The 14796-nt window shown below is 59.4% G+C and overlaps 1 protein-coding gene across 1 annotated transcript; it reads left to right on the forward strand.

Moving 5' to 3' along the window:
• The first annotated feature begins 673 nt into the window (after positions 1 to 673).
• Positions 674 to 14749, forward strand: LOC107516983 (transient receptor potential cation channel subfamily V member 6). The gene is made up of 15 exons (XM_016157200.2): positions 674 to 921; positions 8283 to 8380; positions 8548 to 8670; positions 9008 to 9145; positions 9384 to 9482; positions 9602 to 9777; positions 10372 to 10518; positions 10602 to 10814; positions 11139 to 11225; positions 11315 to 11391; positions 11646 to 11811; positions 12139 to 12205; positions 12545 to 12813; positions 13872 to 13978; positions 14119 to 14749. The coding sequence occupies exons 1-15, from the start codon at positions 674 to 676 to the stop codon at positions 14393 to 14395; spliced, it is 2292 nt and encodes a 763-aa protein (XP_016012686.1). The 3' UTR covers positions 14396 to 14749.
• The last annotated feature ends 47 nt before the right edge of the window (positions 14750 to 14796 follow it).

The raw sequence follows: 14796 nt of genomic DNA on the forward strand, positions 1-14796 counted from the left end.
CGAAGCCCAAGATGTTTACCTCCACTGTCTCGGCCCTTTATGGAAAACGTTTGCTGACCCACGGTTGGCGAGGGGACCGACCGTTTTTACTGTTTGTGTGCCTGTTCTGGGCCGGGCGAGAGGTTCAACTGGAAAAGTCGAGAACAGCTCATTCCCAGCAGAGGGTGGGGGGTTCAGCAAAGGGTGGGGGAGGCTGACAGGAGGGGAAAGGGGGGCTTGCTTGCTAGCCCGGTGGAGGGGCCTCGATCTCCAGACCCCCGGTGACTCCTCCCTCCTCGTCACTGCCTGGAGTCTCTCAGCCTAGTCTGACCTGTCCAGGCCTTTCTGTAAAAGGTCACAGCCAGGTATCCCAAAAGTCCAAGGGAGGTGTCCCCAGTCTCTTTGAAGGCCTCCCTTCCCTGGACTGGACGGGGTGGGGGGGAGGGTGCGGGGCGGGGCGAGAGACCGAGGCGGAGGAGGTTAGGCCGGCCCCTGCGGGCAGGTGTGCTGGCCTGTCTCTTTAAATCTCAGGTAATTTGGGAGGAGGGAGGGAGTTTGTCTGCACAGCTCCCAGGAGGAGCCCAGAGAGGGAGTCCCAGCTCAGCCCGGTGGAGCAGGCTCTGAGCTCTCTGCGGTCTGGGGTCTGGCCGAGGCGCCTCCCCGAGGCTCCCGGGGGGGCCCAGGGAGGCAGGAGATGGGGCCTCTGCAGAGAGAGGGCAGGCCAGGCCTCGTGGAGGCCAGTGCAGCCCCAAGGCAGAGCCCAGTCGGGGTCTGGCCTCAGCTGCAGCCCCCCAAGGAGCCTGGCCAACACGACATGGGGTCGCCGCCGCCCAGGAAGAAGGGGCTCCTTCTCTGCCTGTGGAGAAAGTTCTGCAGATGGTTCCAGAGACAGGAGGCTTGGGCTCAGAACCGAGACGAGCAGAACCTGCTGCAGCAGAAGCGGTAAGCCTCACGCGGCTGCCTTCGCCCCCCAGGTGTGTTCCTTCCTCCTCCCCCTCCTCCTCCCCACTCTCCCCAGGTGTGTCCCTCCCCCCTCCCCTCCCCTCCTCCCCACTTTCCCCATCCCTCCCTCTCCGTCTTTGTCTGGACCCTGTTTTCAGGCCTGGCTCCGTGTGGGAGCATTTTGTCTCAAGGGTTGTGGCCCCTGGGGCCCCCAGATGTCAGGTGGAAGAAGGGGGTCTGGCATGGACACGGGGGGTTCGCTGTCTTTAAGATCCGATTCAGTTCTCGTGAGTGCGGTTGACCCTTGAGCAGTGTGGGGGCTAGGGGCTCCAGGGATGTGCAAGCGGGAATCCACGTATAACCGAAGTGGCCCTTGGAGAACGCCGATTCTCACCGGCCGGTTCACCAGCGAACGGCGCTGGGTTCAGCCGTGAGGGTCGATGGGACTGCTGTCCGTTGAACTGAGTAGTTCCGTTGAAAAATGTCCACTTATGAGTGGACCCGTGTAGTTCAAACCCACTCGTTTAAAGGTTGACTGCACTTCCTTAAAGGCCAGACACCTTGCTGGACCTTGGGGGGATTGTGGCATCCTTGAATCTCCGCCAGAGGGCCGAGGGTGGATCGGAACAGTGCCCTGGATCTCTGCTCCCTGCCCCTTGAGCAATCTCCCCGGCAGAAACATACAGCACATATGTGTACACACGTGGGGACGAGCGAATGGATGGAGGGGTGGCGGGAGAGGACCTGCCGACTCTCGAAACCCCGAAGGAAGACAGCATGTGATCACGGCGATCGTTCCCAGGTGGTTATCACATCAGCCACCGACCAGGGCCCTGCTATGTGCCAGCCCCTGGGGGAGCGAGGGTATGAGTGCGAGCAAAGCTGAGACCCGGCCTGGAATTTATTACCCTCTGTTGAGGGCGAGGGGCACGGGCACCTGGCCAGAACATGCCGAGGACCCATGCTCGCCCACTCCCGCATCCGGGTTGAAGAACTTGAGAAGCTTGTGTTTGAGCCCTTAGGAAATCTCACTGGTTGCTTCCGGCCCCTGAGAGCTTTCCGAAACTCATCTGATGCTCTCCCCGCTCCCTCCCAGCCACGCACCCCCCTTGGCAGCTTAGAGTCGGCAGCGGGAGAGGAGGGGAGATGGAGGAAGCTTGAGGCCATCTCTGTGTGTGGTCTCCTCTCCAAAGTCTCCGAGCATCGCCCTGCCCAGGCGGTGGCACGCCTGAAGGAAGTCCTCCAGCTGGGGTTTTCCCTGGGCCCCTAAGAAGGCAGGCCTGTTCAAGGGGCAAACGGGGAGTCTTTCTGTCTGAGGGTCCTTCTCCATCTGTAAACGGAGGGGCTTACCTGAGCCCGAGCGGGAGAGAGGCTAAGAGGCCGCCAGGAGCCCCTGTGGCTTTTCTTCTTTTCTCAAGGATTCGGGCTGGGGATGTGCTCCTTTAGTCAGCTTCCTGTCTCTCACACCGGCCGCCCACCTCTGCCCCCCAGGCCTGGGAGAGTGGGGGCTGAGCACATGTTTGGCTGATGACATCTCGAGGCCACAGAATGGTCTTGTTGTTACAGACGGGGCCACCGCTGGTCCCACTCTTCCCCTTCCCACTCGCCGGGCATCGAGAGCAGACAGGCCCGGGGGTTTGGAAGGGGCGGCGGAGGTTCCCCCAGAGCCCCAGTGAGGCGAAGATAGAGCGAGGGACCGCAGAGTGGCTTCCACCTGCCCCGCCTGCCCTATTTCTTCTTAAGACCATTCTGTGTGCCTCCTCCCATCCCGAGGGCAAGAACGGCCTGAGGTCACCACTGAGAGGGATTCCGCCACGTCCCCTGGTTCCCCGCCTGATTGCGGAGCTCCTTGGCCCTCTTCTTCCCAAGCACCAGGAGCCTGGAGTAGTGACTGCCCTCTGGGTGGGCGCTCCCAGGAGGGCCCCCAAAATGGCCAGGAAGGGGAGTGGCCTAGGCTGAGCAGTCAACCAGCCCAAGGGGAGACACGGGCAATTAGGTAAGAGTGAGATAACCATGAACTTGAAGACAACATGGTCAGGTCAGGGGGTGAGCTGACGGCAGAACAGCGCCAGCCTTATACGAGCCCCAGCCCAGCTGTGGGAGGAAGGGCTTCATCCCAGGAAGGAGGCAGGCCCAGACACAGCGAGCAAGGGGTGAAGTTGGGGTTTGTGCCGAGGACTCAGAGGCGGGACCCTGGGTGGGCTTGGGGCGACCCTGCGGGCAGAGCGTGGGCCAGTGAGAAGGGGAGACTTGGTATTGTCTCCAGGATGATGGGGAGCCCAGGGTTCCTCTCTGGCTGGTAGATTTCTCTCCGGTCTCAGTCACGCAGCCTTCTCCGTGAACATCCGCACGGCCGCCACCCAAGCCGAACTCCCCCTCTTCCGGTCATCTCTCCTTGGGCCTCGGATCGTCTTCTTCCCTGATTGATGTTCAGTGCACTGAGCATTTACCGAGCAGGAAGCGCTCGGCCAGGTTTGCAGAAGGTGAACATGACACCTTCTCTGCTCTCCAGGAGCTCACTCCCCCGGGACCAGCACCGCCTGGCGCATCCCCTTGGCGAGGAGGACGTCGCGGTGTCTGGTTTCGGCTGGTGTGCGGCGAGCCGGGCAGCTCCCAGCGGCTGTCTGTCCTGACCCTCACACCTGCCCCCCACGGCTGCCATGCCCTCCCTCCCACGCGCTGACGGGAAGGTAGTGCACGCTGCACGTTCTTCTCCGTTTAGATAAATACCTGCGAATGCGTGTAAACTGACGTGTCTGTGCAAAGCGAGCCTTGGGACTCTCCCGGGTATGAGGACTCCCCGGCTTAGTAAACACCCGCGTCTGCCTACGCGCGTGTCGGAGTTGTCCGCGGCAGGTAGAAGGACGCGCCCGCTCTCCTGGGCGCTTTGATCCTCATCCCACTGCCAAGAACGTGGCCCGGAACGAGGCGGCCGCCTGTGGCCAGTGTGTGCCTCCTCCCCACACATGGCTGCTCTTCCCTCCATCCCTGGCCCCTGCTCCTGGCTGACGCCGCCCCCCGCCCCCGCCACCGCAGAGAAACACCGGGAAGAGTCAGAAAACTAGAAGAACCACATAATTTAGTGGTGAGAGCCTGAGGCTAGGTTCTTGGCTACGCTTTCTGCCTTTAACTCTGTGTGATCTTCCAGCAGCGACTGGGCTGTTCTGCCTCAGTTTCCTCTTCTGGAAAATGAGAGAATTATTCAGCCCACGGGATAATAGGCAAGATGCTGCTATGGAAGCTGAGAGAGAAGCACATGGAGCAAACGGGATTATTGTGGTGAAAAAACAAACAAACAAAAAGACCCACAATAGTAAAAGGGGGGGGGGGCGGAGGGGCTGTGGGTTGCCAGCTTCCTCCCATGAGAACTGCCTCGGAACTGTACCGCGAGCTACCGTGCTGCCTGTGGGCTCCTCCCTGTCCCCTTCCCCCTGAGAGGGTGCTCGTGGCGACACCGGTGGGCCCCACGCATGTCAACACAGTCCTCTTCTAACCCCATTCCAAACCCTGAGTAACACAGAGAATGGGGCCAGAAAAATGACAAATGCGGCACTAGTCCCAGCGCTGCCTCCGACTTGTTAGGGCAAGTCACCTCGGGACGTCAGGCCTCTTTCTCCACCTGTCACGTGGAGAGAGGAGACCAGTTGTCTAGGCACTTCCCTGCTCTACGATTCTGATTAGAATTCTCCTGCAGTCGCTCTTCCTCCTGCCTCGTTTCCCAGCAACCAGGTGCAAAACTTCACTCTCACACCCTGCGCACACACACGTGCGTGCACACACGCGGGCGCGTGCCCCTTCCTCGGGAGTGGAGGAGCGGAGCACGGGGTGGCCGGGACCGGGCTGGGGGAAGCGAGAGCACCTCACCTGGAGGCCAGAGGGGACCTTGTAGGGCGAGGCAAGGATTTGCTTACTCTATAAAAACTGTGCCAGGTTTTACGCCGAGATCCAGTTAGCGGTAGGGTTCCCACCCTTCTAATACAGAATTTGGCCGTTCGATTTGATTCGTAATCATCCTGCAAAATAAGACACTCCAAATCCTGCAAATCATAGCGTTGTGATTTCAGGTGTGCTCTGTAGTTCTCGTTGCTACTCAGTCAGCGGGTAAGGGCTTCGTCTTTTTTGTTTAATGATTTGTAAGAAAACATGTATAGCGCATTTCTCACTCTTTTTAATGTGAGGTATCCTATTTTTTTTTTTTAAACTGGATTGTGAATAATTATACCTCTGAGTCAGGATTTCTCTGCCTGTGTGAAATGCTGAATAGCATCCCACCCTCTACCCACCGAAGCCAGTGGCACCCCCCCTTCCCCCGCTCTCCCCCAGTTATAACGACCTAAAATGTCTCCAGACTTTGGCGAATTCCTTGGGGAGGGGGCCAGGGGTCACCCCTGGTTGAGAACCACTGCTCTAAATCGTTGTTTGTAAATAGGGGATCGTGGTAGTGATGTGAAGTAGTCTAAATAAAGTGAAATTTCCTCACGGAAGGGAGTGAGTATAATCTAACCATTCAAACTGGGAGATACCTCTTCAGTGCCTCCCCTTGCTCCTGCCCCGGGGAGGGGTCTGGCAGAGATCTGGGGAAGATGTGCAGATTTTGCCCCGTATCTCAACCTCTTTGCTGGGCTACTCTGAAAGAAAACTACCTATGCCTCAGGCACAAGAATCTTGTACCGTTTTTATGAGGCCCCGAAGGATATTAGGCTGTTTTGGGGGGTCTCCCTTAAGGCCAAGAATGTGAGCAGGGCTTTCTCTGCTGTCCACTGGCGGCCCTATGATGCTATTGCAGTAACGGCTCTGCCCGATCCCCTTAGAGCTGCCCACATGCTACCCAGATTTTTGCTGGATGCTGGAGTTTGCAGACCGGAAGAGGCCAGCTCTCTACCAGCCTTGCCGGCCGGGTTGGGTCTAAGCTAATTCTTCACCCAAACCACAGTCTGACTTAGGTTGCCAGATAAAATACAGGGCACTGAGTTAAATCTGATTTCAGATAAACAATACGTTGTTAGAATATCGCAAACATTGCATGGGACAGACTTACACTAAAAAATGATCTGTTGTGTATCTCAAATTCAAATCTAACTGAGCACCCCGCATTGTTATTTGGCCGACCTGGCAAGCCTGGGACAGACAGTATCTCCTTGACCTTCCAGGCCAACTAGGGCCATCGACAGAGGCAAGAAAAGGAACACGAAGAGAATATTTGTGGGGGGACATTTGCGGGCTTCAGAGACGTATAGGGATTGACAGGAATATACATCTTCGGGCCGGCCACCAGCCAACCTCCCCACTCACACCCTAAGAGGTGGGGAGCTTGGGGAAGGAGACCCCTGAGGTCCTTCTCCAGCTTTGCCACTAACCTTTTACGCATGTCGTCAAAGTGGGGTGTGGCACTTGAAGCTAATCAGAGGAGGGCAGGGAAAGGATAGATGAGAAAGCGACTGATCTCTGCCTTCGGGTACCCCTAATACAGAGGAAGAGACAGACACTAATCGCAACACACAGCGAAAGATGCTAAAATAAAAGTAAGGCCCGAGGGAGCGAGTGCACACCTTTCTGGAGAGGGTGTGTGTGTGTGTGTGTGTGTGTGTGCACGTGCATGTACGTGAATAGAGCCGGCTCTAGAATACCTGTAGAGGAGAGGTTTGGACAAATTATCGGGAAGGTCGTGGTGGTGAAGGGGCGTCTAGCAAACTTGTTTTGCGCCTGCGTTTGCATACCCAGCATACTGGTTTTTACGGAGATGATGCAATTGCTTAAGGTCGGCAGGGGCGTGTGGGAGGAGGGGCTGATGAAGACATTGAAGAGAGACACTGAGGCCAAACCACCTTTCGGCGATGCTTCTAATCCCTTCATTCCACAGAGGGAGGGAATGCCCGCCACATGCTGGGCACAGGGGCTAGGAACGGAGGCGCCAACGGGGGGCGGGGCGTGCGGGGGAGGCGATTAAATTTCAGGTGGGAAGAGGTCATGGCACAGGCAAAGAATGGCATGTTTTGGGGCGGCGAGGCTGAAACTCTGGTCGGGGGGAGAGGAGAACTCAGAGAAGTAGTTGCACAAAGACTGTCAAGGACGTGTGGGTTCCTCCTCCTTGGGCATTTAAGGACCCGTCGACTTCCCTAAGCCATGACTGCCTTGGCCATTTAAAGAGTGTATCTTGGCAGCATCAAGGAGGATGGGCTGAGGGTAAATAGGGTGTGGGAGAACCAATCAGGGGAGTAATTGCTGATCTCGGGCTAGAGAAGGACATGAGTTAGTGAAGGGCAGTCAGGACGCGGAGGTAGGGATCGGAGGGAGAAGCAGGGGGTGAACTGGCAGGGCCTGGGGGCTCCTACGTGGCGCTGGGGGGCTGAGGCAGCGTCTGGGAGATGCGAGTCTCCAGCTCCTTCCCCTTCTCCGCCCTCCCACCCCCGGCACGGGAGTCGGTTTCCTGTCACTGGCATGGGTGATGCGGTGTGCGAGTGAGCGCCTGCCTGAGTCTCTTTTGCCACGTAATTGCCATCTCGGGATAAATAGGGTTATTTCATTCACTCCCATGGAAAGACCAAATGGCTCTGGACTGAGAGAAAAAAAAACAAATGAAAGGAGTCTTATGTGTCTTAGTTGGAGTAAGCTTTGATTAAAAAAAAAAAGTGTTTAAGTTCATAATAGGAATAAAACTCTAGAGAGGATTTGGGGAGTCCGAGACGATGCTTTGTGCTTAAAACAAGCGAGAAAAGCAGATAGGCAGCAGGAAGAGACTATAACCTGACTTAGGGGCCGGGAAAACCGTAAGGATACTCTGTTGCTTTTGGGGCGAGCCCTGGAGAGGCTGTCACGGGAGGGAAGTGCCAGGACCAAAGGGCTTTGCCGAGAGGGTCTAGCAAGGAGGGCGTCGCGGAGCAGGGAGAACACCTGCCGAGTCCCACGTGTGGACTTCCTCCACGAACAGGGGGAGGGCATGCCCTGTCCTTCTGGCCTTCGAAAACAGAGCTTATCGCGGAGGGCGATCTCAGGACACTCGGCGGAGCCGAGTCAGAGCCGCTCTAGCAGTCGCTCGTCAGGAGGTCAGCGGATGCTTCAGCCAGACCTGATGTGCACAGATAGGACACTCACACACATCCCGGTGCCCTCACCCAGTAGGTGGCACACCGGCCACCGACGGTCTCCCACCTGGACGAAAAGGGGGAAACGTTGGCGCGGTCGGGGGAGGAGATCAGGCAGCCCTTTGCACCCCAGTGGCCCCCCCTTCCCTGGGCCCAAGGCCTTGGGGTTTATCGTCACGGAGGAACACGCGTTCGTATCTGACGGAGCAACGCCTTCGCCCCTCGTTCTGCCACCAGGCAAGCTCACGTTATGCACTCTCTGGCCCCATTCCCTTGTAGGATCCTGGGGTGTCCTTTCCTTCTAGCGGCCAAGGAGAACGATGTCCCGGCTCTCAGCAAGCTGCTCCAGGGCCAGGCCTGGGAGGTGCACCAGAGGGGTAAGGAAGGGGCAGGATGCTCGGCACCGCTCCCCTCCCCGGTCAGCCCAGGGCACGCGGCTCCCCAGGATCGCCAGGGACCTCTCCGGGGGCCCCCCAAACTACTGTTGCCCCTCTTCCCCACCCCAGGGAAGAAGCCCCATGCCACTTCCTTCTCGCACTGCCAGGAGCCCTGGGGGAGACGGCGCTGCACGTGGCGGCCCTCTACGACCATCTGGAAGCAGCCGCGGTGCTGATGGAGGCTGCCCCCGAGCTGGTCAAGGAGCCCATGACGTCGGAGCTGTATGCGGGTGAGCGGCCGAGGGAAGGGGAGGTCTGCTGAGTATTTCAGTTGGGTAACTGGGGGAAACCAGAGGGAATCCAAGCCTCCCTGATCTTTCTTCTCCAATCCATCTCCCTTCCACCTGGTCATCCCCATGTGCATCCTTAGAGCCCCGATCCCCGGAAACAGAGAGGCCGAGAGTGTGGGAAGAGTGGGCAGCAGCTGGAGCCCCTGGGAATCCTGCCAGGCCCAAGGCTCCCTGTCCCCAACCCTGCAGGCTACCCTGGTATAGGACCATGAGTAGGTTTGGGGCCCCTGCAGGATCCTAGGGACAGACGCCACGACTGAGAGCTGTCCCGAACCAGGTCAGACGGCGCTGCATGTGGCCATCTTGAACCAGAATGTGAACCTGGTGCGAGCCCTGCTCGCCCACGGGGCCAGCGTCTCCGCCAGAGCCACAGGCACAGCTTTCCGCCTCAGCCCCCACAACCACGTCTACTTTGGTGAGGGCCGGGGCTGGGGCCGGGGCAGCTGGGCGGTGGGCGAGAGGAAGGAGGGGAGGGCCGAAGAGGGCTTGAGGCCAGAGCCCACTTGCCTGCCGCCCTCTGCACCCGCCCCGCCTCTGGTTCTGCTGACAAGTGTCCCCAAGCCCAGAGCTGCGCGGTGGGGAGCAGGAGGCCGGCACCCGGGGAGGCTGCCCGTCCGGCCGCACTCACGCCACGGAGCCCTCTGCACCCCCAGGGGAGCACCCTCTGTCCTTTGCCGCCTGCGTGGGCAGCGAGGAGATCGTGCGGCTGCTCATCGAGCACGGGGCTGACATCCGGGCCCAGGACTCCCTGGGTGAGCGCTGGGGCAGGGGCGCTGGGGTGGGAGGCGGGGCGGGGGCCTGCCCCGCAGTGGGCGCGGGAACACCTGGGACCCGGGGCCAGTGGCCACGTGACACCCATGTCCTCCCCCAGGAAACACGGTGCTGCACATCCTGGTCTTCCAGCCCAACAGGACCTTTGCCTGCCAGATGTATAACCTGCTGCTGTCCTACGACGGGCGTGGGGACCACCCGCTGTCGCTGGACCTCGTGCCCAACCACCAGGGCCTCACCCCCTTCAAGCTGGCCGGAGTGGAGGGCAACGCTGTGGTGAGCGACACGCCCCAGCCCCGCGGCGCCCCCGGAGACACCCTCCTCCTATACTCCCAGCCCCTGGGGAAATAAGGGTGCACAGTCGTGTTTGCTGCCTTGGTTCACATCGGAACTTCTTTCTCGGCCACTGTCTCTTGTCCCCTGTGCCCTTTCCAGCCCACTGTCTCTCCCTGAGTCTTGATCGCACCCTGGGGTGGTTTGTAACGCCCACGTCCACCGGTCCTTCCAGTCCACGGAGGGGCAGCCCTCCAGCTTCTCACTCCCTTTCCGAGCTCTGGAGGGAGTTATGGGGGACATAAAACCGAGGCGGTTGGCGCGAACATAGGTTCTTCTGCTCACGAGGTTTCGGTCATGAGAAGCGGCAGTCCTTCCGGGTCGCACTATGCCCTGTGCGGCGCCCCGCCTCGTGCGGCGCCCCGCCTCGTGCGACGCCCCGCCCTCTGTACGACGCCCCGTCCTCTATACGACGCCCCGCCCCCTGTGCGACGCCCCGCCCTCTGTACGACGCCCCGCCCCCTATACGGCGCCCCGCCCTCTGTACGACGCCCCGCCCCCTGGGCTCACACCTGACTCGGCGCCCCTCCCCCTAAGATGTTCCAGCACCTGATGCAGAAGTGGAAGCACAGCCAGGGGACCTTCGGGCTGGTGACCTACACCCTCTATGATCTCACGGAGATCGACTCGGCAGGGGACGAGCCATCGCTGCTGGAACTCATCGTCACCACCAAGAAGCGGGAGGTACGGGGCCTTCGGGTCTGCGAGCGACGGGGGAGGGATGTCAGGGTTGCCGAGCCACTCGCTCTGTCCTCTTCCTTCGCCAGGCCCGCCACATCCTGGACCAGACGCCTGTGAAGGAGCTGGTGAGCCTCAAATGGAAGCGGTACGGGCGGCCGTACTTCTGCCTGCTGGGCGCCCTGTACGTGCTCTACATCGTCTGCTTCACCATGTGCTGCGTCTACCGCCCCCTCAAGCCCAGGACGGATAACCGCACCCAGCCCAGGGACAACACCCTCCTGCAGCAGAAGCTACTTCAGGTGACACCCTAGAGCGGCAGGTGACACCTCGGGGCAGGATCAGACTTGTATCACGTTCCTGTCTCACCACCCGCATTTCTCCCCTGACCTAGGTCTCAAATAGGCACAAACTCGGAATACACACACACACACACACACGCACACACACACACACAAAAACCCACAGGCACTCGAAGAGCAGAGTTTGAGATGGCCAAGCCTAATGGGTTAAAAAGCATCGGACAGGGCTCGTGACCCTCTGTGAGGGTCACTGACTTCTGTCCAGGGCCAGGCAGGGTGGACCCATGGAAACACCAAGTGCTTTGACCAGGTCTCTCCCTGCAGGAGGCCTACGTGAGCCCCCAGGATGGCATCCGACTGGTGGGGGAACTGGTGACTGTCATTGGAGCCGTGATCATCCTGATTTTCGAGGTGAGGCGTGGGCAGGGTCTGGGGAGGGGCTGTCTGCCCCCCAGGATCCAGCCTGAGCCCCAGCCCACAGTGCCTTTGTGCCCTTCCAGATCCCAGACATCTTCAGGGTGGGGTTCACACGCTTCTTCGGACATACCATCCTCGGGGGGCCGTTCCATGTCCTCATGTGAGTCTCCTTCCTGTCGCCCCAGTCCCCTCCCTCGCTAGGGCTCTGCTTTCGGTCCCTGGCTGTTCTGACCCCCAGAGGACCTTAACCCCATACATAGGTCCCTCTTCAGTGACGCATGTGCGACCCTGTGCACTGAGCTTCCGAAGGCTGACTCTGAGTGCACGGGTGCTGTCGCAGTCACGCTCCTGCTCTGGGGTCCCCAGGAAAGCCCCGGACGCCCTCTCAGCACCCCCTGTCCGCTCTCCCCCCAGCATCGCTTACGCCTCCCTGGTGCTGGTGACCATGGCGATGCGGCTCACCAACACCAGCGGGGAGGTGGTGCCCATGTCCCTCGCGCTGGTGCTGGGCTGGTGCAACGTCATGTACTTCGCCCGAGGCTTCCAGATGCTGGGCCCCTTCACCATCATGATCCAGAAGGTGCGTGCCTCCTCCCCAGGGCCCCCCAAGGAGATGGCGGTGGGGGGGGGCCATCTCTGCAAAGGGCGCATCACAGACGCCTCAGGCTTGTGAGCCACCTCTGGTCTCTGTTGCATATTCTTTTCCTCCTCTTTTACTTATTTATTTTTAATCCTTTAAAAATGTAAAAACCATTCTTAGTTCAAGCAAGGGCCATACCCGAATAGGCCAAGTTGGTCTGGGCTGCAGGGCAGAGCTGTGACAGTTAGGGTGAGACCTGCTGGAGGCTGCAAAGGACAGTCGCTCAAGCGACAGGTGCGATGTTCTCCCTCCCCTCTCCTCTGCTAGATGATTTTTGGTGACCTGATGCGGTTCTGCTGGCTGATGGCTGTGGTCATCCTGGGCTTTACCTCAGGTAAACCACCCACCCGTTCAGGATGGGGACCACGGGAAGGAGGGGTTGGAGGAGCCTCCAGAGCGGAGTGGTGCAGATGAACCTTCGGAGATGGCGGGTGGGGGGCATAGTGTCTGAGCATGGGACGCCCCTCAGAGGTGGAGGAAACCGAGAGTGTGAGGGGGAGGTGGCTCCCGGGACCAGCGGGGTGAGCCACATAGAAAACAAGACACCGTAAGCATCCGGAGTACTGAGGGATGAGGGCTAGGACGGTGCCATTGCAGACGAAGGGAACGGGCACGAGGGGCTGGCTGCGGTTTGGTCACGAACACGGCGACTCTCACCCCCTGGGCGGAGCAGCCTTCTATATCATCTTCCAGACAGAGAACCCGGATGAGCTGGGCCATTTCTACAACTACCCCATGGCGCTGTTCAGCACCTTTGAGATGTTCCTCACCATCATCGACGGGCCCGCCAACTACGACGTGGACCTGCCCTTCATGTACAGCATCACCTATGCGGCCTTCGCCATCATCGCCACGCTGCTCATGCTCAACCTCCTCATTGCCATGATGGGCGACACTCACTGGCGGGTGGCGCACGAGCGGGACGAGCTCTGGAGGGCCCAGGTGAGCCCCCTGGTGGCTGAGAGGGTTAGCGCAGGCCTTTCCCCGCCTGCTGAAGACCCGGACAAATTCTGACAGGAGCGGGATATTTTGACCCCACATGTGTCTGGATGGTTACTGCACGGTACACGGAATAACGCACGGTGGACGGAAGAACTGGACTAGCAATTCTGAAATAGCTGGAAGGAAATTCCTCAGTTTGCACAGGAATCAAAACCTCAGTCTTTTCTAGAGTAATCAAGGGGAAAAAATGAGTAAAGCTCATAGTGGCTAAAATGGCACTCGGTAAATTTTGTTACTGAATAAAAACTGGAGTATCACATCTTTTTAGCAACATTTAAGACTTCAAAATCTGACCCAGAAAAATTAGACGTGTTATAAATAATGCCACAAAAACTCTCCATAGTAGCAGAAACTATCTTCCGTCGGAGCGCCATGCTGGGGACAAAAACTATTAAATGAATCGAATCGTCATTTGAAAGTCTACATAGAAAATTTGTCTCACGAAATAATTTCAGCAAAATAAAAATGGAAATCCCCAAACCTGGATGGCATTTAACTGCACCGTACAGAAAACAAGAGTTTGGAAAAACAAAAAGAAAACTCTAAACTAGCTAAATGGGGTTTGCCCAGGAAACTATTTTTTCCATGCAAATGCACTGATGTCAGATTGCTCTGTAGGATGCTTGCATTTGTAAGTGGCCCGTGTGTCTGCGGGGTCAAAATGCCCTGTGGCCCTCTGGGCCCCTCGCTTTGCTTTGCTCACCTTCCTGTGCTCCTCAGAGTGAGGTCGCTCCACCTGCAGGGCCAGCCTGGCATCAGGACCGGTGTCAGGTCACTGTGCAGAGACCTGTGGGGCTCTCGTCCCACTGACTCCCTCACAGAAGAGGGTCGACCGCGCTCAGCTTAGGGGCGCCGTTTGTCACGATGAGTTCCTGAGCTTCCTAGCTGCTGCTGAACTGGCACCCCTCTGCCTGGCCCCCTCTCTTCTCCCTGCCCTTCCTTCATCTCAGTCTGCACCCAGCCGCCTCTCGGACTTCCCTTTCTGTCCCCACATGCAGGTCGTGGCCACCACGGTGATGCTGGAGCGGAAGCTGCCTCGCTGCCTATGGCCTCGCTCTGGGATCTTTGGGCGAGATTACGGGCTGGGGGACCGCTGGTTCCTGCGGTGAGTGACGGTGCGGGGCTGGGCCACGCAGACCAGGAAAAGGCGGGACGTGGAAGGATGGGGTGCGGACCGGAGACAGGCCCAGTCCAGCGCCAGCCCTTCTGCCCTCGGCTTCCCCTCAAGTCCCCCGTCCTCCATAGGGTGGAAGACAAACAGGATCTCAGCCAGCGGCGAGCCCGGCGCTACGCACAGGCCTTCCGCAACCGGGGCGCCTACAACCCGGACAGAAGCTGGGAGCACCCGCGGCGGGGCCGCGCCCCCGGCCCCAGCCTGGCCCCTGCTGCCCGCTCCGTGTCGCGAAGCACCTCCCGCGGCAGCGCCAACTGGGGGAAACTGCGGCAGGGGGCCCTGAAGTCGGAACTGAGGGGCGTGGTCAACAAGGGCCTGGAGGAGGAGGGCTGGGAGTATCAGATCTGAGCGCCCGCCGCCCGGCCCCCAGCCTCGCGCTCGCGCTCCTGCGCGGAACACGCCAGCGCACCTAGAGGTCGGGCCTCGCAGGCCGAGGCGGGGGGAACGACTGTCGCAGGTTCCCAGGCTGCCACTCCCCCACCACCACCACCCCCGTCAGCTGCAGAGCGATGGAAACCCCTCCCTCGTCGGCCTTGGGGGACGGGGGTCCACCGGGGGGCCCACCCCCGCCCCGCACTGGCAGAGCAAAGCACTTTAAGGACAGGCCTGCCACCTCTGGCATCCAGTCCCCATCCCAGAATCACAGTGGGAAGGGGGGGCCGCTGTCCGGGTACTCCAGAGATGTGGGAGAGGCTTGTGGAAGAAGCGGCGAGTGAGGGGGCAGACAGCGCTCTGGGAGTGGGGTGAAG

The sequence above is a fragment of the Rousettus aegyptiacus genome, unplaced genomic scaffold (genome assembly GCF_014176215.1).
Source record: "Rousettus aegyptiacus isolate mRouAeg1 unplaced genomic scaffold, mRouAeg1.p scaffold_m13_p_13, whole genome shotgun sequence".
Taxonomy (NCBI): Eukaryota; Metazoa; Chordata; class Mammalia; order Chiroptera; family Pteropodidae; genus Rousettus; species Rousettus aegyptiacus.

Bases quoted from the DNA above. Each gene is read 5' to 3' on its own strand.
- LOC107516983 (XM_016157200.2), top strand. From the start codon at position 674: ATGGGGCCTCTGCAGAGAGAGGGCAGGCCAGGCCTCGTGGAGGCCAGT. The intron at 9,146-9,383 runs GTGAGGGCCGGG...CTGCACCCCCAG, and splicing joins CCACAACCACGTCTACTTTG to GGGAGCACCCTCTGTCCTTT. The intron at 13,979-14,118 runs GTGAGTGACGGT...CGTCCTCCATAG, and splicing joins GGGGACCGCTGGTTCCTGCG to GGTGGAAGACAAACAGGATC.